Source organism: Seriola dumerili, unplaced genomic scaffold (assembly GCF_002260705.1).
Source record: "Seriola dumerili isolate Sdu_G_001 unplaced genomic scaffold, Sdu_1.0 BDQW01000088.1, whole genome shotgun sequence".
NCBI classification, from domain to species: Eukaryota; Metazoa; Chordata; class Actinopteri; order Carangiformes; family Carangidae; genus Seriola; species Seriola dumerili.
Genome location: NW_019174343.1, coordinates 1,290,733 through 1,312,559, shown reverse-complemented (window position 1 = coordinate 1,312,559; position 21,827 = coordinate 1,290,733). Strand labels below are relative to the sequence as shown.

The window sequence follows — 21,827 nt, the reverse complement described above, 5'->3', positions numbered from 1 at the left end:
CCTACAACATGATTACTGCTCTACTTGTCTCACCACTGGTGTAACGTCGGACTCTGCTTTCACAGTAGAACCACAGGAGCAAAATTCACAAGAATTCGTCGTTGAAGGCTCATTTCCTCTGCTGCTTGTACCCCAGTCTATCACAGACCGGTCTAATATCAGCTATTCGGTCCGGGTCCTGGGTCGCTCTCTTGTTAAGTTGCTACGAGGACACGGAGGCTGAAGTGACATTTTGCTACGTTAACGTTAATTCATTCACCCACAACAACAACAATGGCAGCGCAGGATTTTAATTTCTTGCTTGCGACGGATTCTTACAAGGTGAGTCCCATTTACTGTCCTGTTACTGCTTTTTCCGAGTGAATTTGAGTTAATTCTGTTTATTTCGAGACACAGTTAGCTAGGGTATCTTTCCATATACCACAACACATCGCTGGGATATGTACTTAGACGTTGTATTTTTGGTTAATTGAATGTTTTGACTGTAGTAGTAGATGATATTGTTGGGCACTAGCAGTAATTATGTGATCTGAATTGTGTGCATGCTGTTGTTATTACAGTTTGTTAAACCAGGAGCAGAGGTTACAGGGGGTAGAGTCCATAGATAAGTAATGAAAAATGAATCCATGAAACCTTACCTGAGAAGATATGACTTGTCGAGGAATCACCCTCTCTAGAGTTTCCTGGTGCCAGTGTAATGGCTGAGTTTCGTTTTCACCATATCAAAACCATTCTTCACATCTGCCCTCACGGATTATACACGCATTTTTCTAAACACATACTCACTGTGTCAACATCACTGGGCCTACTCTCACATTACCCTTAAACTGTACAACCACAGGGTCTTTTGTATGTGTACACACATTTAATGTTTACACATATTTACAGTACACACCAACTGCAAGTGTCTGTATGTGTTCTTGTATGCATACACCCATTAGTACAACCAGAACCACATGGTAAAGGGCCTTTACTATTCAGGGCCATTTCAGGTTTAATACACAGGGGCCTAAGCAGGTCTCAGTCCAGCTATATGTGGTAAAATTATGACAAAAAAACTGGCATGGAACTAAAGTTTATCCTATGCGTGGGAGAAAATAGTAGTGTAACAGTGCCTAACAGTGCTAAGTGAAGGGCAACTGGAGAACAAGTTGCCTTTTAATTAGTTTTTGACAGTTGAAACAGTCATTATTAATTTGTCTCAAAGTGCTAACTTCAAGGGAATGATGTGCTGAAGACTATGAAAGAGCAGGACCTTTCAGGAGTCCCAGGACTCCAGTTTGATGAATCGAGATATGTACAGAAGGGCAAGGCACAGTGTGATTAATTTCATTGTAATGCTTAACCAGTAATGCCTGCTCTCTATATCAAAGAGCCCCCCCCCCCTCCAATTGACAGTTTTGCTTTCAGTTTCATGTCAGTAGAAGTCATGTTTTGCGTCCGTTAGTTACTTAAGTCCAGCTGTGAGTCAGTCCTTGAGCAGGCTATGCTGGCATGTTCAGTACACCCTCAGCTCGTTAGAGTTAAATGTCAGATGTCACTGTTAGATGTCATTCAAAGGTTTGCACTGCAGCCAGATGGCAAAGGTCTGGACGATGACCAACTGGCCTTTTTATTAGCTCCAATGACCCCTGCAAACAAGTCCAACGCAGAAGCACAGCCAAGAGGATTCCTCCAATGTGTCTGTCATCACAATCACATAATAGAAACTGATTTGGTACAATCTGATGAGCTCATCTGAAAGTCCACAGGGGTTATCAGGTTTACAGTGCAGCATTTTACATGATTTAAAGAAAAAAAAAAGTACATACCAAAATACTACTAATATAAACACTACTACTAATATAATATACTGCCTCCCATGTAGTCAACATGTTTAGTGTTTAGTTAGTTAGTCACAGAAATGAGACACTGTTGTCAACTACAAGTACACATAGTGTTGTATATGGCATTCAGACTTAAAGCAATCCTGCTTCTATGATTGAACAATAAATGTCATTTATTAACTAATCAGGAAATCTTCATGTAAATCTGCTCAACTTTTTAACCACATACGGTACATGTCCATGTTGGGGTTTTAAAGGTGACCACATGCACAGCAATAAGCTGGTGCTTTGTATTAACTGTGTCCTTGTTTTTGTCAACCAGAGTTTACCTCACAACGTTGGTTTGTAGATATTACTAATGTATGCAAAACAACTCTGTCATGTGAGTGTTCAGTGCGATCAATTACAGTTACTAGATGGCAGTTAAAATTATTGCCTCACTCATTAAATATGTGGCCTTTGCTGTCTGATGCAGCAGATTTCCTTTTTTCCCTTGGAGATTCATTTGTGTTTCGGATGAATCACAATAATATTTTCTGACCATAGACTGTAAATAGAAATGGAAGTAGCCTCTGTGACGTCACCCACAGCTGAGTGAATCAATGCTCTGCACACAGCTGTTTCATTTACACAAAAAAAATTAAACTGGCAGCCGAAAAACCAGGTACGGGAGGGGTACAGCAAGCGGAGACTGTCCAGTAGTTGTTCATCTCGAGTGGTGCCCTTGTTATTGTCTATCATATCAATGTATACTGTTACAGCTAAACTTGGTTCACCCATGTGTAGTATCACTACAAATACACAGGTTAGATATTCTACATTTTAAATACAGGCCCCAAAGTACAACCTCAGTGCAACAGAAGTGGTTACATCTGTGATTTCAATTAAAGTCCATTTGCATGAACAATGCTATGAAAATGCAAAAAGATTCTGTGAACACTACAGTGTGTCTAATGCATCATGGCTACACATGGGAAGAAATAACAGAAAGCGCAGTGAAATTTATGCCATGCACAACTTGCTAAGTATACAGCCCTGTGTTGAAAAACAGACGGGTAGGTGCTGTGGAACTGGCACAAGAATTATCTGTGGAAACTGGTGTTTTGGCTAGAGAGAGCTCAGATAGTGCACAGGACATTGCATGAAGTCAACCTTCAAGAAGAAAACCATTACTCACAAAACAGCATAAAATTGCAATATTAAACTTTGCCAAAGAAGATGAAAAGAGGCCAGATGAATATTGGCTGAACATTCTTTGGTCAGATGAAATCAAAATAAATGTGTTTGGATCAGATGGGGTCCAGCATGTTTGGTGTGGACCTGGCCAGGAGTGTAAAAGGTGTAGGATAGACATGTCTACATGACACAATGAATGTAAATTTGTATATCCAAATACCAAATGAAAAGATGACTCCCAATCTCAAGAAGCTTGGCAGGAGAGGAATTTCCCAACATGTGACAATGATCCCAAAGATTGTGAAAATCAAACAAGAGCTTTTAAAGACGAAAACAACGAGCTGGCCAAGTTTGTCCCCTGACTTGAATCCAATAGAAAGTATTTTAAAGCAGGAAGTAGAGAAACACCCCTCCAGCAAAGAGCATCTGTGAAGAATGGCAGGATATCTCTCCACAGACTTGTAAAGGACTGGTATCATAAAAGTCTATGAGTACTGAATCTGAAAAATCTCAGAATCTCACTAATGAGGGTTGTAATGACTTCTGTTGTAGCTGATTCTTAAATATAGGCCTTTGATAAGATATGAAACAGCTTAATTAGTCAAACATTTCTGTTCAAATGAATTTGACATGAAAATTATATTAGATGGATAGAACTTGTACTTTTTATTGATATTTACTCAGGTTTATTGCGTTTATTGTGTGTCAGCTGATAAGTTCTGAAGAAATTGCAGTAAAATGCCAAACTAGGTTTGAGATCATTTAGCAACAGTGTCACCAATTAGAGTTTATCAAGCAGAAGCACTCTGCTTTCTGTCTTGTTCAGTATCAAAATCAAATCTAAGGGATCCGTATCAAGATTGTTGTTTATATTATGTTTGTTTCTTAAATTTACTATTGGCCAGTTCATTATCAGATTTTTTTTAACTCTAAAATATTTATGTCAGTTTCAGCTTCAGGAATCCAGTATTAGGGAGCTATTGTCCAAACTGAAATATCAGCAAATATTGAATGGATCTCCATTAAATTTGGTTGAGATTAATATTCATGGTCAGCAGAAGATGAATCCTAACCACTGTGGTGAGCCCAAGCAGCAACCCCCGGGGTTGAAAAATGAAGCTAATGCTGAAGAACCAAAAACTGCCATTCCTCTAATGACCACTAGAGTCTGGCTCCAACAGTGAGTCAGTCCCCATAGACTCCCATGTTAAAATGTCCAACTTTACAGCAGAAGTAAACATGTTTACAGTCTGGCACAAAAAAACAGTTTTGGTCTCTAGAGTTAATTTCCTCCTTCATGACAACTGTTCATATAACTCACCTGTTTACATTTTATTAAGACTTCCAAGTTGTGTATAATTGAGGGCGTGGCCTCTTTGAGTGACAGTTGGATGAGAATATACTTGCCACAAACCGGCATGGGCCAAAGTCTCGGCTCCATGCATGTCCCACCTCTTTGACCATATTTGGATTTGCTGGGAGCTAGGGGTGGAGTCAGGCACTACCAAGATGGCGAAGATGGAGCAGCTCATTTTGAGCTTCAAAACGTTCTTCAGAACCTTGTGGGTGACTTCACAAAGGCTACATCCATCTTTAATTACATTCTATGGTTGATTACTTTTCATCTACCGCCACCAACAGGGCAATATTTTCAATAATCCAGAATATCTCAGTGTTGACTCTGGCTTCAAGTGTCTATCAGAATTTTTTTTGTCCAATACTTTGCTTTATGACTGACTAACTGCAAAACTATTGACATTCTCACCACTCTCAGCTGCAGAAGAGCAAAGGAAGAGGAAGAACAGTTTCACTTTCACATCAAGCTCCACCTTCTCTGTAGTCCTGACTTGTCTTAGGCTACCTTTTCCAATCTCCTTGCTCAGATTTCATTATCTGCTCTTTTATAATTTGATTTTTACAGCGGTGATGATGCTGATTATGATGTTGCCTGCCTGACTACATGCTTTTTCACTGGAGCCCAGGGCAATGGTGTACATGTGACTTCGGCTTTGTGTTTTGTTTTCTGCTGAAATTCTCAGTTGCATAACTTGTGTAATAATTAACAACTATATCCAATATGCAGCCACAGCAGGGCTCTGGGAGCACTGTGAGCTTTAACTTTCACTACTGAAGTTTCTGAGGAATTCACTCAGGCCTGATATGTCCTTGTGCCTGGCTACATGCAGCTCTTAATACTTTAATGCACACTGCATTTGGTCTGTTAACAGCATGGTAATACCATAATCATGCTGGTGTGTGTACACACCAGCATGTACACACCAGGTGTGTGTTACTCTTATTCTTCTGTTTTGTGTCTGTGGTGTGTTCAGTGTCCTACCCCCACCATTCCTCCAGAGGTGCTCCAAAAACACTTGAAAGTTAAAGCAATGACAACACCAGACCATGGTAACAGGTCTTATAGTATATGACGCTACTTTTCATATATGACGGTCAGAGGTGTAGTGCTATTTGTGTATCCGAGAGCACCTATTACGTGCATACATGCAAGCATGCGCACCGTTACGTTGGGACTCGTTTCTAAGGTTATGTAACCCCTTTTCTTACGGTGACAAGTTTACATAGATCAGTCAACTATGATCACATGATGAAATGTTAAACTGACTTTTTGAACAGTTTGATCATGTTAAGAATATGACACAGCATCAGACAAACATCCAGCTCAGTAATATTACATCATGCCATGGATGTAGCAGGTTGTAATTAGCGTAGCATTAGGCAGAAAGTGAATGAACACAAGTAGTTTGTGTTATTGTGTTATGAAGCCACATTGGGCATCCATTCAGAGGAGAAGCTGCAGTGCAGGCAGAGGAGTGTAACAGACTGACTGTCATGTTTCTGTGTAAAAGCATCACAGATAAATAAACTGTCAGAAGAGTGAATGATGAATGAAGGGATGTTTTCTGTCTTTTCATCTTCACTAATTAACTATTTAATTCACTAAGCAGCTCAGAGGCTACCGGCAGCTACCGCCATCTTTTAAGCTTCTCGTGTGTTACTCAGTTCATGATTGACATTTGGAAATCAATCAATGCACCTTGAGTGTCAATATGACATACACTTTAGTGATGATCAGATCTTCAAGCTCTTAAAAATGTTTATAAAGTTGCAGATAACATGGGTCTTATTGAGCTGCTTCTTCCCCTCGAGGTTATAAAATCTGAAATGTGTCCAAACGTTACCGTCACTGAAGACGGGGTAGGTTGAATTACATTTTCCTTTATGTTTTCCATTGCTCATGCTGCACTTTCTTCTAGCTCCAAGGAGGAGTATCTGGGTGGAAACCAACACAGCGCCATTTCTTGGACTGTCAGGTTAAACTCGTATCAGGGGAAAAATGAAACCAGCGCTGTGAGAAAAGACTGAAAAATATGAATAGATTTTTTTCTTTTTCTCTTTGAATTTATGAATCCATTTTGAATTGATAGGATTGCAATTCTAATGTGAATCGATTTTTTTGTTTTGCACACCTTTACTAACCACAATCCATTTTAAAACATGAATTTAACAGATCTGAATGAGAAAATGTAATGAACCTAAATACAACCCACCAATATTCCATATTCAATTTTTTTTATAGACCAGTTAATTTATTTATTTTATTTTACCATTTCATGTAACGTTACAAGGGATCATTTCATCCTCCTCTTCCTCAGCCTTGATAGATTGATATCAGTGATTTACACAGTGGATTTACTCTTTCTTTATTTTGGTGATCACTTGCTGTTCTGCAGCTGAGATTTTCAGATGTCCAGATATTTTCCATCTGCACTTGAACACACCACACATGGCCTCAAATAGAGCCCTTTACATGAATGAGTTATGACAGCCAGGGGTCAAAAACAGCAGCTCATGTGACACATGTAGCTTCAAATAATTCCAACTATGTGATTCAGATGTATTGTTTTCCATAGGGAACAGCAGGATTTACCAGCAAACAACGGCTGTTAATGACTTGTACAACTTTGCAAACTAATTCTTTGTATTGTAAATGAATGACTGATGTTTGAAATATTAAATATTTGTACTATTGAATTGCTAATTATGGAAGAAATGGATTATAGTGAAACATTTCCGTATGATACTCCATCTTATGTAATAGCTTGTATCATATCTTGTCTTGACAGTCCATTAAATTAAATTAAGTGGTTATTTACTAATATGAATAAACCCTACGTAAGGCTCTCATCCATTCAGGCATACTGATGTTTATGTTAGTCTCATCCATTCTAACAAGTAGACAAACCAGGAGAAATGAAAATCATCAAGAAATTAACACTGCGCTGTCAGTAATTCTTAAGTGAATTGTAATGTCATTCAAGCTATATACTATGTATCTATATCTCAAAGACTTTGACTGTGACATGATTGTTGGTGTCTCTGAAACTGCTGATCTGAACAGCAGAAAACCATTTGCCCATTTATCTCCTTAGTAAACCATAATGACATAGTGAAAACCCTTAATTCAGTGCAGCTTCTACCCATCTACAAACTTTAAAACACATTGTATTATGAAGTCAACAACTTTAACTGTAGAATATTTAGAAGTATACAATGACTTCTCCCCACAAAGAAAGAACATGTTGAATGAATCAGGTGGATTCAGCTTTAGTCTTTATTTTGTCAGACAAAGAGATATGAACTCCTGAGCATTCATACTTGTCCAGTTACTTGGGAAAGATTATGATGAAGAACTGTACCTTGTATGTGTGTTGTGTGTATCCTATAAACCATCCAGGTGTTGTACTCACCTGCATACATTACAGGTAACAGAAGTAACTGAAATAAGTTTTCTTTGTAGTATGAAGTCTACTGAGTCCACATACTGCTTTATGCACCACCTAGGAGACATGATGGAAATCCTGTTGGCAAAAACTCAAAATATATGGACTGAATAACAAAAAATCAATGACAGTTTTGGAACAATGTGAGCGTACAGGCAAACTAAATCAGCTCTACCATGAAATGGGGTTTTAGCCGTTTGAAATCACTGTATGAGAAACACTGAACAGTGTCAAAATATTTTTGGTCTGAGTGATTGGATCTCAAACGTGTCCTCAATGCATCTTGGGATTGTTCACACCTGAATTTGTGATCGGATCACCTGAGATGCAGTTTAATGCGGGTCTGAACAGGACCAATGTGCCAATCTTTTGTTTTTCATAAAAACTTCCCAAGAACTCCGAACTGTAATAACTCTGCCATGCCAAGTAATGACATCTCAGAGTAACTTACCCTGAGATATATGACATACAATATGTGACATGTCTAGATAAACTAAAGAAGGAGAAAACTTTGCATATCTATTTTGTGAGGCAGGTGCTTAGGAACAGGATGAGTGGATCCAAAGTGGCTATCAAAAAATCCTGCACACTGTCAAAATTGCAGCAAACAATTTATTGCAATGTTTGGGTCCCCAGGCATTGCCTGATGAAGGTCTAGGACCAAAACGTTGCATTAAATTGTTTGCTGCAAGCTAGGTGTTCTCCTGAAGCGAGAGCAGGATGTGAGGAGAGAGGACTTGAATAGGAGGCAGGATGAGGCAGGAGAATGCAGAGTGACTGCCTCTTGGAGCTGTTTCCTCCACTGACTGGTTGTTACTGTTGATTATTCTATTAGTGCTGCAGGAGCATAAAGAGAGACTTGTGCTTTAAGCTGTCTTCATTCCTTCCAACATGGTTCCAGAAAACATGCTTACATGACGTAGAGCAGACAATCCTCCAGTTCACAGCTTATTATTGGTGCACTGACCAGGGTTTTATTTCATGCTGTTTCACAACACAAATCTGTGTGATGTGATAAGATTAGAGTGTGATGAATGACTGTTCCAGATCCTGCAGGTGATTATTAGAACTACACTGTAACATGTTTACTCAGTTAATCTGCTATCTGTGTGGCTTCTCTCTGTTTCTTTCAGATCACACACTACAAACAGTATCCACCTAACGTCAGCAAAATCTACTCCTACTTTGAATGCAGACGCAAGAAAGGTTCCCAGTTCAATGAAGTGGTGTTCTTCGGTCTTCAGTACCTGCTGAAGAAGTACCTCACAGGTAGGTTCACTTCCTCTTCTCTGATCTGAGAAATGAATTGACAGAATCCTTAAGCTGTGAGTAGATAGATACAGAAGGATGATGTGGATTGTTGTCTACAGGGCCTGTGGTCACAGAGGAGAAGATTCAGGAAGCCAAGCTCTTCTACCAGATGCACTTCAAACAAGCTGTGTTCGATGAGGAAAGCTGGAGGAAAGTTCTCGAGGTGTGTCTGTCAAGACAGATTCACAGGTGGTGCATCAATCATCATTTATGAAGCTAACTTGAAGTCAATGTCCTTGTCACTTTGTCAGAAACATGATGGCCGTCTCCCTATCCGGATCAAAGCTGTCCCTGAGGGCAGGATCATACCAAGAGGAAACGTGCTCTTCACTGTGGAGAACACGGACCCCAACTTCTACTGGCTCACCAACTACATTGAGGTAGAATGACTCTCCTTCACTTCACTTTGTAGCACTCTCTTAGCTTCATGTACATGGACAATACACTACTGACACAACCCTCTGAATCCCACAGGAGAGTATACACTTCCAAATATCACGTTGTCCTTAGAGCATCATTATTCTGCTTTCTCCCTGTATGTGTATTGATCGATTCTCATCCGCCATCTTAGCTCATGACGTTTAGAGGGGGTGGGGGGTGGGGGTTCTCTACCTGTGATTAAGACAGAGCAGATTGTAATGGCTTGTTGAACGGCAGAGAGAAATGCGCTTCTCGTGTGAACAGCCGTGTAGTCTATACTGTACCAACATACAACATAAAACCAGGCAGGCGGTAATAGAAAAATAGGGTTCCTCCAGTGCCTCCATCCTCATGCACAGTGATGCTGTAACTTGTCATATTTTCTACATTTCTATATGTCTACTTCTTTGTCTTACCAACTTATCACTCACCATCACAATCTCTTGTCTTTCTCTCCATACTCATTCACCCCTCCCCCTCCCTCTTGCTGGCTGTAGACCATGCTGGTTCAGATGTGGTATCCCATCACGGTAGCCACCGTTTCCAGGGAGTTTAAGAAGATCCTGGCCAAGCACCTGAAGGCCACGTCAGGGAGCCTGGAAGGCCTGGACCTGAAACTGCACGACTTTGGCTACAGAGGAGTCTCCTCACAGGAGGTCAGGAAGACTGTTGCTCCTTGTTTTTACTCTTCTGCTGTAAATGAAGGGTATATTCGGGCACATGGTTGCACAACGATACAGGCAATTCTATATAACCAGTATCACTGCTTATCATCCAAAGAATCAACTGAATTCCCTGTAAGTGGCTTCAGTTTGAACTGAAAACCCTGATGTGAACGGCCCACACAGCAAATGATCATCTTGTGATATCTGCTTTGGGCATATGGCTGTGTCATGCTGATGTTATCCAATTATTGCATGATATAAGTAGTGTTGACATCACTGATTACAGGCACAAAGGTTAGATTAAGAGAACTCAATGAGAGTCAGAGGGAAAGACTTAGCATAATAAGAATAACGCTGGAATGTAAATTCAGTTATCAGTGTCTGAGCCACAGAGCCGGTGGAAGTGTTTCAGTCTAAAGTAAAATCCTCATAGGTCCAGCATACCATGACCATTTTAACACAGGCAGCAGCTGATTTATGACAACATACAGGCAGAACAGTGTCACCTCATGTCTGTCTCCCTGGTAGAGCTGTTAATACATGGAGGAACAAACCGTTTAACACTCATTCTTAAAGCTGAATTGAGAGTACTGAATCACCAGTGTCACTTATGGAGCTCCTCTCACTGATGACTGAAAGGGACCCAGACATTTCAGTCACGCAGTCGTTCATAAGAATTAAATTACTGGATAGAAGACGGTGTTCTTAGTCACTTCTGTAGTGTGTAAAGTGTAAAACATCATGTCAACAACATCAAATTTTTTGAGATTTTTTTAGAGGCCACCATATTCAGACACTTAGCAGCACTTAGCTAACATTTAGCAACTGCCACTGTGCTATGCCATGGTCAGTCTGCCTCCAGATGGGGAGGGGATGACTTCCTTGAGATGAGTTCTAGACTCCCTCCTACCTTCACAGAATAGTTTCACTGCTTGCTTGAATCTGTTTTCTAATAACTACATTATAACATTGGTGTGGGAGATTTAATGGAAAAATCACTCAATAGAAGAAAAAATATATAAATGAATTTCTTTATTATTTATTCATTAATTATTTATTTTGAAAACCATCCCATGACATCCAAAAATAATCTAATGACCCCTGTGGGGGGTTTCAGTCCCCAGGTTGAGAGCCACTGGTGTAAAGTAACAAAAAAAAATAATAATTTTTTTCTCTGACCTGATAGGTAGGGATAACGTCTAAGGAAGATGTCCTCCACCATCTGTGACTTTATATGGTTTGCATTGACTGTAATTGATGTCACTGTCTCTATGTCGAACTAGATTTTTGGTCACTTTCCAGCCACCTAACATTTTCTTTCACCTTTATAAGTCACTCTGATACAGGACATGAAGGTGGTGGCTCAGTGCTAAGCTGAGCTGTCGTATACAGTCTGTCACTACCTGAATGAATCTCACTGCAAAAACAGAAACATCCAAGATGTAACAACCCTGATGCAGATTAGTTGCTCCTGAGCTATGAGCCTTTTAAACTGTGCCTGGTTCTGAACTGAACTCAGATCTTATTTGAGACAGCAATGTGGCTGATGGTTCTTACTTCCACTCTCCAGTCTGCAGCACTAGGTGGAGCAGCTCACCTGGTTAATTTCTGCAGTACAGACACAGTGGCTGGGCTGCTGATGGCTCAGAGGTATTATGGCTGCCCAATGGCTGGCTTCTCCATCCCAGCAGCAGAGCACAGGTATAACGCACACACACACGTATCTTATATTACCTCCATCTTTATTCACATTTGCATGTTTACCTTGGGTATGCTTTGGTTTACTCTGTTACTGGTGATACAGATGTTCCTTACCTTGGGTATGCTTGGGTTTACTCTGTTACTGGTGATACAGATGTTCAGGGTTTTTCCTGGCCGGAAATTAGGCGGGGGGTGGTATTAACTGTACTACGGAGGGTGGGTGTAGGGGGTCTCCAGCCACTACGTGTCAAAGCCAGTCACTCTAGGCTTTTGAGAACATCTGGGAAGATGAATAAGTGATGTTAAAATCATGTAAACGTCAGCTTTAATACACTTGTTAATACATCCCTAAAGCCTTGGTTCTCTCGCCTTGACTCCTCTCTCTGATCCTCTCCTCCACGTCACCTTCCACTTGTGGCTGGGAACTAGGCCTACTGTCAGTCCTGACACCTAGACCATATCTCGTCAGTAACATGAATTAACTTTTTTTCCCATATTAGAAGAATTAATGATGTTGCCACAAAATCGCGGCCTACCTTCTGCAGGCTGAAAATCCAGCATGTTCGTATGCTTCTTCTTTGGCAATTTCGGATGGCTCTGCCTGATGCACGGATTACGATACAATGCCACTACACTGCCGTAGCGGCGTACAGCCACAATTGCAGTTAAAAAAATCAACCAAGTACCGAGAAAACAAGTAGGCCCTACTACAATTTTGTCGGGAAGCGGAGGCGGCACAAAATTTGACAGAGGCGGCCGCCTTGCAATTCTCTATGCAGGAAAAACCCTGATGTTTCAAACAAACCCACATAACTATCATAGCAGCCCAGGTTGACCAGTTTCATGGATCTCTTACTTCCCTCCACAATGATGTAAGAAAGCATTTTGAGTATAAATTGTATAGAACACCGTCTTCTATTGTCATGTTTGATATGTGGAAGTGAGTGAGTCCCTGGCTCAATCCTGGCTGGCTGGACTGTTTACTGCATGTCATTCCCTTCCTCTCTTTCCCCACATTTCCTGTCTCTTTTCACTATCACTATCAAATAAAGACATGAAATACTCCAAAAATTATATAATCCATAATTTAAAACATTTAGCCTTTGGGTCTGGCTTCTTCAGAATCTGACCAGTTGAGGTGTCATTGATCTGTGACGAGACTGTGACACCATCACCATGACACCATGGGATTGTTGATTACTTCATTCCTGTCATCCAGCACCATCATCTCCTGGGGGAGGAGCAGGGAGAAGGAGGCATTTGAGCGAGTCCTAGACCAGTTCTCCTCTGGACCAGTCTCTGTGGTCAGCGACAGCTACGACATCTTTAACGCCTGTAAACACATCTGGGGAGACAAACTGAAGGAGCGAGTCATGGAGCGCAGTCAGGACTCCTGTCTGGTCATCAGGCCAGACTCTGGAGATCCCGCAGAGACTCTTGTTGAGGTAAAAAAAACAATGTATGAAATTAAAACTGTTGAATTGTTGACAAGGAGGCTCCAGAGAATCTTGAGTGAAGAAACCACAGACTAGTATGAGAGGTTAGTTTTGCGTATTTTGTGAATTTGCAAGAAAAAATAAATTAAGCTGAAATGGGCGTGGCATATAACAAGGGATGCAGCTAACTGGTTTTAAATCGAGGCATATTAGTCAGATTTCGGCCATTAATTTTTACCTATAATTGTGATATTTTTCAACTAAATCTGTTTTTAATAATGAAACTCTTGACAAAAATCCTGATACTTAGAGACTTATAATTTTACTTACCAAAACAGGTTACCACTGTCTCTTCTTTCCCATATTTCAGCTGTTTTGAAGTTTAAAGTTTTATACTATTTTCAGACCTTTTCATAATTAATTGTGAGTGTGTATTGCAGCTGCAAAGCAGTGACAATAGCATAGTGGAGGCACAACTTTGCTTTCCCAGACAAGAAGAAAAAACAGCTCTTCTCAGTCTCCCAGGTTTCACTCTTCATACACAAATTATGCATCATATGTCGTAAGAACTGAGCTTCTAAAAGTCTTGTACTCAGAGGGACTGAGAGTTTTGACTCGTTACTGGCTAAGATATTTTTTAGTGGTGGCAGGTTATGGAAGTTAGGTATGAGGAAGTGACAGTTAAGGTGGTAATAAATGAAGTTGTGTCTCACCGTCCCTGTCTTTATTGATTTGATGTGTTGAATCCTCAGCAGATGTATACGAAACACCATACATAAAGCTGTAGAAATAGTCTCTGATTCTGAATGGTGTCTTTTTATGTAAATTTCTGAAAAATATAACATGTTATAAGATGTTCCGATTGGACCAAGTTAACACCCACATGTATAAATCATTCAAATGCCTTTTTTGTTTTATAGGTTATCAAGATTTTAGAAGAGTGTTTTGGCTGTTCTCTGAACTCGGTTGGATACAAGGTGCTGCCATCGTACCTGCGAATAATCCAAGGAGACGGCATCGACCTCAGCTCAGTGGACGAGGTAAAAAAACGTTGTTTTACTAGTTTCATCCTAAGTATTCTTTATGCATCTTATTTAGTATGTTCAGGGTTCAAGGCTTGTCTTCTGTCGTGACCTGGAATGAGGTAGAAACATGAAACGTGGCCCAGTAACTGAAAATGATGAGCATGTGCTTCCCAACAAACATGGGCCCAGTCGGCAAGATGATGGTGCTGTTTTGAAAAGGCTACACCCCTCACATCATAAGTCTGACTGACTTGAAGTTTGACAAACAAGTCCAGCTCAGTGTTCTCTACAAAAAAGCCTCTAGGACCATTAAAGTCGCCACAATAGATTTCCCATTTTTTCACAAGTTTTTCACCTCTCCTCCTAAATTGTAGGTCTGGTTACTACCACATTTTCTGTTGATCGTCAATGGACCAAGCTTATCAGAAGTTACATAAAGCTTGTTGATATTATCTTTAGTTTTCAAGATATTGACCAATAAACTTCACAAGGGGCGGAGCTTAGCAGAAAAATGAAAATAATTCATTAAAGATTTGTCCAGTCATCATAAATCTGGGTTCCTATCTTCAGGTCGTGTTTGGGAAAAGTTCTACAGCATTTTGTATCTGACCCATAGGGCGTGCCACAAGTACCTAAAATGCGTTCCTCAAAACCCAGTGGACAGAGTTTTAAGTGTGCATGTTCTAGGGGCAAGTATCCTCCCAAAACTGAAGTTCCATATTGATTGGTGTAAGTGGGCGTGGCCTATCATGTATTTGCTCATAACTCAAGATGCCTTTGAACAACCCTGACTTAACTTACTGGAGACACCCTGCACCATCTGATGAATGAGGAACAAATGGAGGAATGTTGAGTGCACAATTATTGAGATGCTGCAGGCTTTGTGATGATGAAACAAGTGTGTGATTGGTCTCTATCCTTCTTTAAACAGAATTAAACTATCTGAAGTGACTTTGCTCGGCTTTGTCAAGCCTGAAACCTGCTCATTGCTGCTCATGGCTTTAGCTTTAGTTGACTGAGCTGCTTCATTTTGTGAAAAAGGGCTGAAACCCAGAATCACTTCTTACAGCTATTTCATATTTTTCTATTCCCTCCTGTTCCAGATTCACTTTTCATGGTGTGATCATTACTTCTACTATTACACATTTTTTCTAGGATTTTCCAAAAACAATGTTTGCCAAAAATTTTAGATGCTACAATCACACAGAAATTCTACATATAGGGCATTTCAGTTTTATTTTTGTAGTTTGTGCTATAAAACCTGTCTGATCAATAATGTGAAAATGTGACGGAGTCATTGTTTTCCACACCTCAGCACAGACGTTGATGAGTAAAATGTAACTCACAGAGACCCAGGTTGTATTTCCCTTTAAAGATCAATGCAACAGAGCAGACAGCATGACAATACAAACTAAACAGTTTGTATTGTCATGCTGTCTGCTCTGTTGCAGGCCACTGTGTCCAAATATCAGAGTTTGTTTAAGCAGAAAAACAGATTTGCAGTTGTCTTAACTATAAGAGTCACATTTTTACTCTCTTGCCTGAAAATATTTGTCATCAGAAGTTTGGTTTTCCTGAACAATGCTGTGAAATGTTTCAATACTTCTTATACACACTGACTGAAGCTGACAAAGCTTATCACTCTGATTCAACATGAAATCCTGATGATATTTGTCTTATTGTGTTTGAAGCTTGACCTTCTCTGTTTTCTGAAGATTCTCCAGAAGCTGAGTGATGAAGGCTGGAGTGCTGAGAACGTCTTCTTTGGATGTGGCAGCGCTTTACTTCAGAAACTCAACAGAGATACACTCAGCTGTGCCTTCAAGTGCAGCTACGTGGAGACTAATGGCAAGGGGGTAGGTGGAGGAGTTCTGGTTCGATGTGGATTCCCGATGGTTCTGATAACATTTTTTATCGAGAAGGGGGTCACAAGGACTCGACATACACAAGAAACATGAGCAGTGTGGCAATCAGACAAAGTTTTCAATGTGCTTGTGTGTGTGTAGTAAATAGTAAAATATTTTAGGTTCATGATGAAGCTGTTGTGAGACTAATCAGACTGACAGAGGACGTCAGTAGAGTAGTTGGTCCTTCAGTGTGGCCCAGGACACAGTCACGTTCACACTGCTAAAAGAATGTGGACACATGTGGTCCAGACCTCCTCTGAATGTGGTCTGAGTGACCGGATCTCACACGCGTCCTCATTGCGTCTCGGGTGTGTTCACACCTGAACTTAGAGCTGACCACTGGTGATCAAATCACCTTAGACAGATGTTAATGCAGGTGTGAAGAGGGCCTGAAAAATCAGCTTTTAACAACATTTATGTAGCTAGGACACTTTAGGATTAGTGTCTTTCAAAAGCCTCTAATATTATGTAAGACAGGTTCACAGTTTTTCAAGAAGGTCTGAAAACAATAGTCAGGTTGTTAATGTGTCAAATACACTGAAACAGTTTTTTCCAGCTGTCATCATTTTTCCTGTCGATACTGGACATTCAAACATCCTTTCCTGACAGGCTCCCAGTGGAAGTGCATAACATCATCTGGCTAAATGTTTTTTGTAGATTTCAGTCTGTGTCTTGTGGCGCACTTAATGATCTTGACTCAGATACTGTAGTCCTCACAGACAGGCTTTCAGTTTGCTCAGGTGTACTGGAGCCAGATGATTTCCATCAGCAGTCTCTAAACTAGTTTTATGTTTCCCTCCAGATGGATGTATACAAGCAGCCAGTGACTGACCCATCCAAGAGGTCAAAGAGGGGACGGCTATCACTGAGGAGAAACTCTGATGGCTTCTTAGAGACAGTGGAAAGAGGAGCAGGAAAACCTGAGGAGGTTAGTCCAGTTTTTCATTTTAACTCTCAGTTTTCAAGCTTCACTGTTTTACAACACATACTGTGTCAAGTTTTTTTTTTTAGCAAAGATAATTTGGTTGATAAAATAAAGATGATTCAAATATCAATCAGGTCATTTTTTCTAATTTTCTGAACTAACAGTGCTGCTCTTTTTCAGGTGCTTGTGGTTCATAATTTTTCTTATGTATGGCTATTTTTTGTTTTCATACATACTCAACATTATTGGTTATGATCCTCTTCCTCAACACACCTTATATCCACTGATGAGAAATATTTATTATTCCCTCCTCTGCCCAGGTACAGTTTAGTTCAGCTCACCTTCAGATCAGCAACATAGTCTCATGTTTTACCTGTAACATCGCTTTCACACCTAAAGTTTGTTTGCTCTTGTCCTGTTCAGTTGATGAGTTTGTAATCTTGTAGGTTAGGTTTTCTTTCACACAGAGACAAATTCAAGTGAACCAAAATGCATCATTACAAACCACGTGAGAACGTTTTCTCCTCTTACTGTTCAGATTGTCTGGCTGGAGCAGGAAAGTAAACACAGGAAGAAGGTTACAGGAACCATCAAGCTCAAACTTGCGAGCTCACTTGCTAGTGGGGTTGGTTAGAGTTCAGAACTGTTTCAGACCAAAAACGAACCACTCTAGAGTTTGTTTGGGACTGGACCCAGACCACCTCCTCGAAAGGGTCTCGGTGCAATTGTTTTGGTCCGTACCCGAGTGTGATTACTGTTTTCACACCTGCCCCAAATGAATTGTATCAAGAGGGAAAACGAACCAGGGTTTGTTTTAACTGGACTAAAAAGCGCAGGTGGGAAAACACCACAAGACTCACTTTTTGTCCTAGTGCACCACAGAACATTGGTCCTGATTGGCTTCTGACAGTCTCACTGGACGGCAGGTTGTACCAGTGGCTGGTTCAAAAGTAGTTTAGCCAACTTCACTAATATTCAGTGAGGAGTTAAGACTGTTTTTCCTGCTCTCCGTTTCTATCAATTAGTTTTATAGCTTGGTCATTTTGAGGTTATATTATGTAACCATATATTTATGGTTATATGTTATTTATCCAACTATAATACATATAACCTCTGTGCTCATCAAGGTGCCACGACTTCAGCTGCACCAGTAGTCTGATGGTTGAAGTGCAGACCACATAACAGTAACGTTCCCTCCCCTCATTTTCACTGTCTTCACAATATCCACTGTCCAAGGACTAAGGAGCAGGATCAGTGTTGTACTGCAACGTGTTTTTTTAAGACCATAAACCATGAGACTACAGGGTGCTAGATCCTGATATTTTTACCCCTCTCCCTTACTTGAATTTCTCTTGAAGATTCTTTTATTTGTTTTGTTTTGTTTTGTTTCATATTGTGAGATCAACAGTTTCTCCAAAACCATTGTATTGTAGTGTCATAAAGTCAGAGGACTCACAACAGACAGGTTTTTAAAAGGAAAGCTCAAAATCAAAGCAGCAGTGGCCATGACATCCTGACTTTTAGTCCCTTGTGTGGGTCAAGCTCCGATGACATGTTTTTTTTTTTCCTGACCAATAGCAGATTCTCATTAACAAGCCAGCACATAAAATGTACTATTTAGAATAGACTAGTCTGTAACCCATTAAAAAATACCAATACAATTAAAGTAGGCTGGAGCAATCAGGGATGTGTAAACAGAGATCGAGACAGACAAACCCTTCCCAGCAGATCATCACACAAGGCCTTTTAATTTGACTGTTGCAGAGGAAGTGACACCCCACTGATCCCGGAGTTATTGTGAAGATCGGCTTTATGCGTGATTTAAAAAAAAGAGCAGAAGAGCAGAATCACTTGTTGACCGGTGGAGAAATTAGCCTCTGGTGTGAACAGCCAGGCTGCTGCTTGTCACTTGATTCAACCCTCCTCCTCCTGTACTCCATGATTTATGTGTATGCTCCATGTTCTTCAGGACCTGCTGGTGACTGTGTTTGAGAATGGCAGCCTGGTGCAGGACTACTCCCTGGAAGAGATCAGGAAGAATGCTAGGCTGCGCGACGAGGACCTGAATCCAACCCTGCACAACCACGAACAGGAGCTGCTGCACAACCACATCATCAACGGGATCCATTAGCTGCTCCACAGCCTCTCGCCACCATGCAAACGACACTTCAGTGTTTAACAGGGTGCACTGGAATCAAGACTGCAGTGTTTCAGAAAGGCACCCTTCTAAGTATAAACTGAACACGTTGAAGGGGAGTGAAAAGCATTCACCACCAAGCACTACCACACCCCACCCCCACCACTCTGCCACTTCATCCTGAGGAGCCCATTGATTATAGGTAGATTAGCTTCTTTCACTTTCACTAGCCAAACACTCACAGCACATCCTCAGTGGCCAGAGAGTCACTCTGCCCGGCATGGCCGTGACCAGAACTGAAGCTCAGGGTCAAATACAATAAGCTACATTAGTTTTTCGTCTTTTATTTTTTGATTTAAAGACACTTCCTGAATTTGTAGTTTCAATTGAACTCCACAACATAATTGGGGAGCATATTCTTTAGAGATATTTTCATTGCTGATGTGCAGTATCTGAGCAATTTCAGGCCAAAAATTTCTTTAACTTCCAAATATTCCAAGCTTCCATTAGATTTCTTTTTCTATTAGAGTAGAAAAATCTTTGAAGCAGCACTTTAGACACAACAATTTATGAATAAATAGTTACAGTATTGCTGATTATTGTATTAGTGGTACATCATTAGCTGTGGGTTACACTGCTGCTACACTGCTTGGTACATAGTATTTCAGCAGAGCAGTATGTTGCTGCAGCCTTACCTGCTGCCATTTAGTTAGTTTTTGTTCTTTGACAAGTTACCAGTCACATAGATTTAATTTGCTTGCTTAATGAAGATCCAGCCTCTAACAAGCATAGCAGACTTCAGATATGAAAGGGAAATACAAACCATATGCACAATTTAATATCACAACAGTGACCAGTAATGATAAATAAATAAATCACTTTGTGTTGTGCTGCCACAGTTTGGTAAAAAAAAAAAGCTAAATCAGTGAAACTAAACCTGTTGTTTCTGATCCCAGTGACCCACAAAGCACAGTCCATGGAAACCCAGAGTAGTCAATATTTGATAATTTAAAAATACATTAAATAATCATCAATAATTAAACAATATAAATAAATGAATAATAATTAAATAATAAATGATTAATCATATGAATAACCTGCTTTGTAAAATAATTGAAGTAATTATTGAAACTCAAGTCACTTTTATGAACTATTATTTCATCATTAATTTTTGTAATAACATTTATTTCATTTTATTTAATAATAGATCTTTTCATAACAGTGATGCTGGGAACAGTCACTTCCTCACGTACCCCCTGCTTCTCTTCTGTTAGTGAGCTAAGCTGCTGCTATCAAATGTAGCTAGTAGCTAGGTCAACGATAATGTCAACGTAATTATGAATCAACCAACAAAAGGTTTCTGCTGTGAATAAGCAACACAGACACAGTAACTACAAGGCTGCTCGGGCCAAAGGAGCCACTGTTAGCGGTGATAGCTAACACTGCTAACAGTGCTCCTGTTGGCTTGAGCAGCCACATATATAAACGGAGATGTTCATTTCAGTGACTTTATACTGTATTAATTAACAGTAGTAGCTGGACAGCTGATTCAGAGCACCTGGACATTGTTGTTGCTCATGCCAACAGGAAACAACAGGCTAATTCTGCCAGCTATTGCTTAGCTTACTTGCTGTGATTGGCTGAAATGAGAGAGGGTGGTGACAACATCACTGTCAAGAAAAGTGTCATGAAAAAAACAAATTTCTATAAAAAAATAAATGAAGAAATAACATTTTATAACAATGAGCTAAGTTTTAATGATTTCTTGAAGGATTTCACAAATTATTGTTTCACAATTTATTCATCTGACTCTTATAATTATTTAATATTGATCACTTTGAAGCTCCATATATTCCTTAATTATTAAGTCTTATGATCAATTCTGCTGGAGTCCAGATTGTGAGTTTAAATCACTGCTTTCCAACCGTTGTGGCTTTGACCGTTTAAAGTGAAGCTGTGTTTCCAGAGGACTGTGGAGGTATTTGACCTAATTCACTTTCCATAAATCAAAGCAAATAGTGACTTTGAAGTTTTCTCTTAACTGGAATTGATGGAGGTGTAGACACATTCTTGTTTTCCTGTTTCCATTTAAACACTTGAACTGCTATATTTGCTAATGTCTTCTGTTTTGGTGAGATACAATAGGACATATATGATAGTATTTGTTACATAATTAAGGAATATTATAACAGTAACTGTTGCACTGATTTGACAGACGTATACTGAAATGAAGTTGCAGTGAACATGGCTCATTCAGTCATCATCTGTAGTAGAGACAGCACACTGCTGTATGTGCTGTGGAAAGACTGCTGCTATAATAACACACAGTGAGGCACATCGCACTGCTCTCTCATGTTCACACAGAACTGATGCTTCCTCTGTCATGTGTCATTTCAACTTGTGTTGATTATTCTTCCGTCACGTGATCGTAATGGAGATGTGATGGTTCACGGCTCTCACACCTAAATCCATGTGATCAATAAATGTAAAATTAGA

At 40.0% G+C, this 21,827-nt stretch overlaps 1 protein-coding gene across 1 annotated transcript; it reads left to right on the top strand.

Annotated features, from left to right (window-relative positions):
- LOC111221675 (nicotinamide phosphoribosyltransferase-like) lies at positions 1–21,827 on the top strand. The gene is made up of 11 exons (XM_022745168.1): positions 1–321; positions 8,938–9,073; positions 9,175–9,278; positions 9,367–9,495; positions 10,033–10,191; positions 11,771–11,901; positions 13,121–13,346; positions 14,258–14,377; positions 16,078–16,218; positions 17,072–17,197; positions 19,164–21,827. The coding sequence occupies exons 1-11, from the start codon at positions 274–276 to the stop codon at positions 19,323–19,325; spliced, it is 1,482 nt and encodes a 493-aa protein (XP_022600889.1). The 5' UTR covers positions 1–273; the 3' UTR covers positions 19,326–21,827.

Bases quoted from the DNA above. Each gene is read 5' to 3' on its own strand.
- LOC111221675 (XM_022745168.1), top strand. From the start codon at position 274: ATGGCAGCGCAGGATTTTAATTTCTTGCTTGCGACGGATTCTTACAAG. The intron at 9,279-9,366 runs GTGTGTCTGTCA...TCACTTTGTCAG, and splicing joins GCTGGAGGAAAGTTCTCGAG to AAACATGATGGCCGTCTCCC. The intron at 9,496-10,032 runs GTAGAATGACTC...TGCTGGCTGTAG, and splicing joins GGCTCACCAACTACATTGAG to ACCATGCTGGTTCAGATGTG.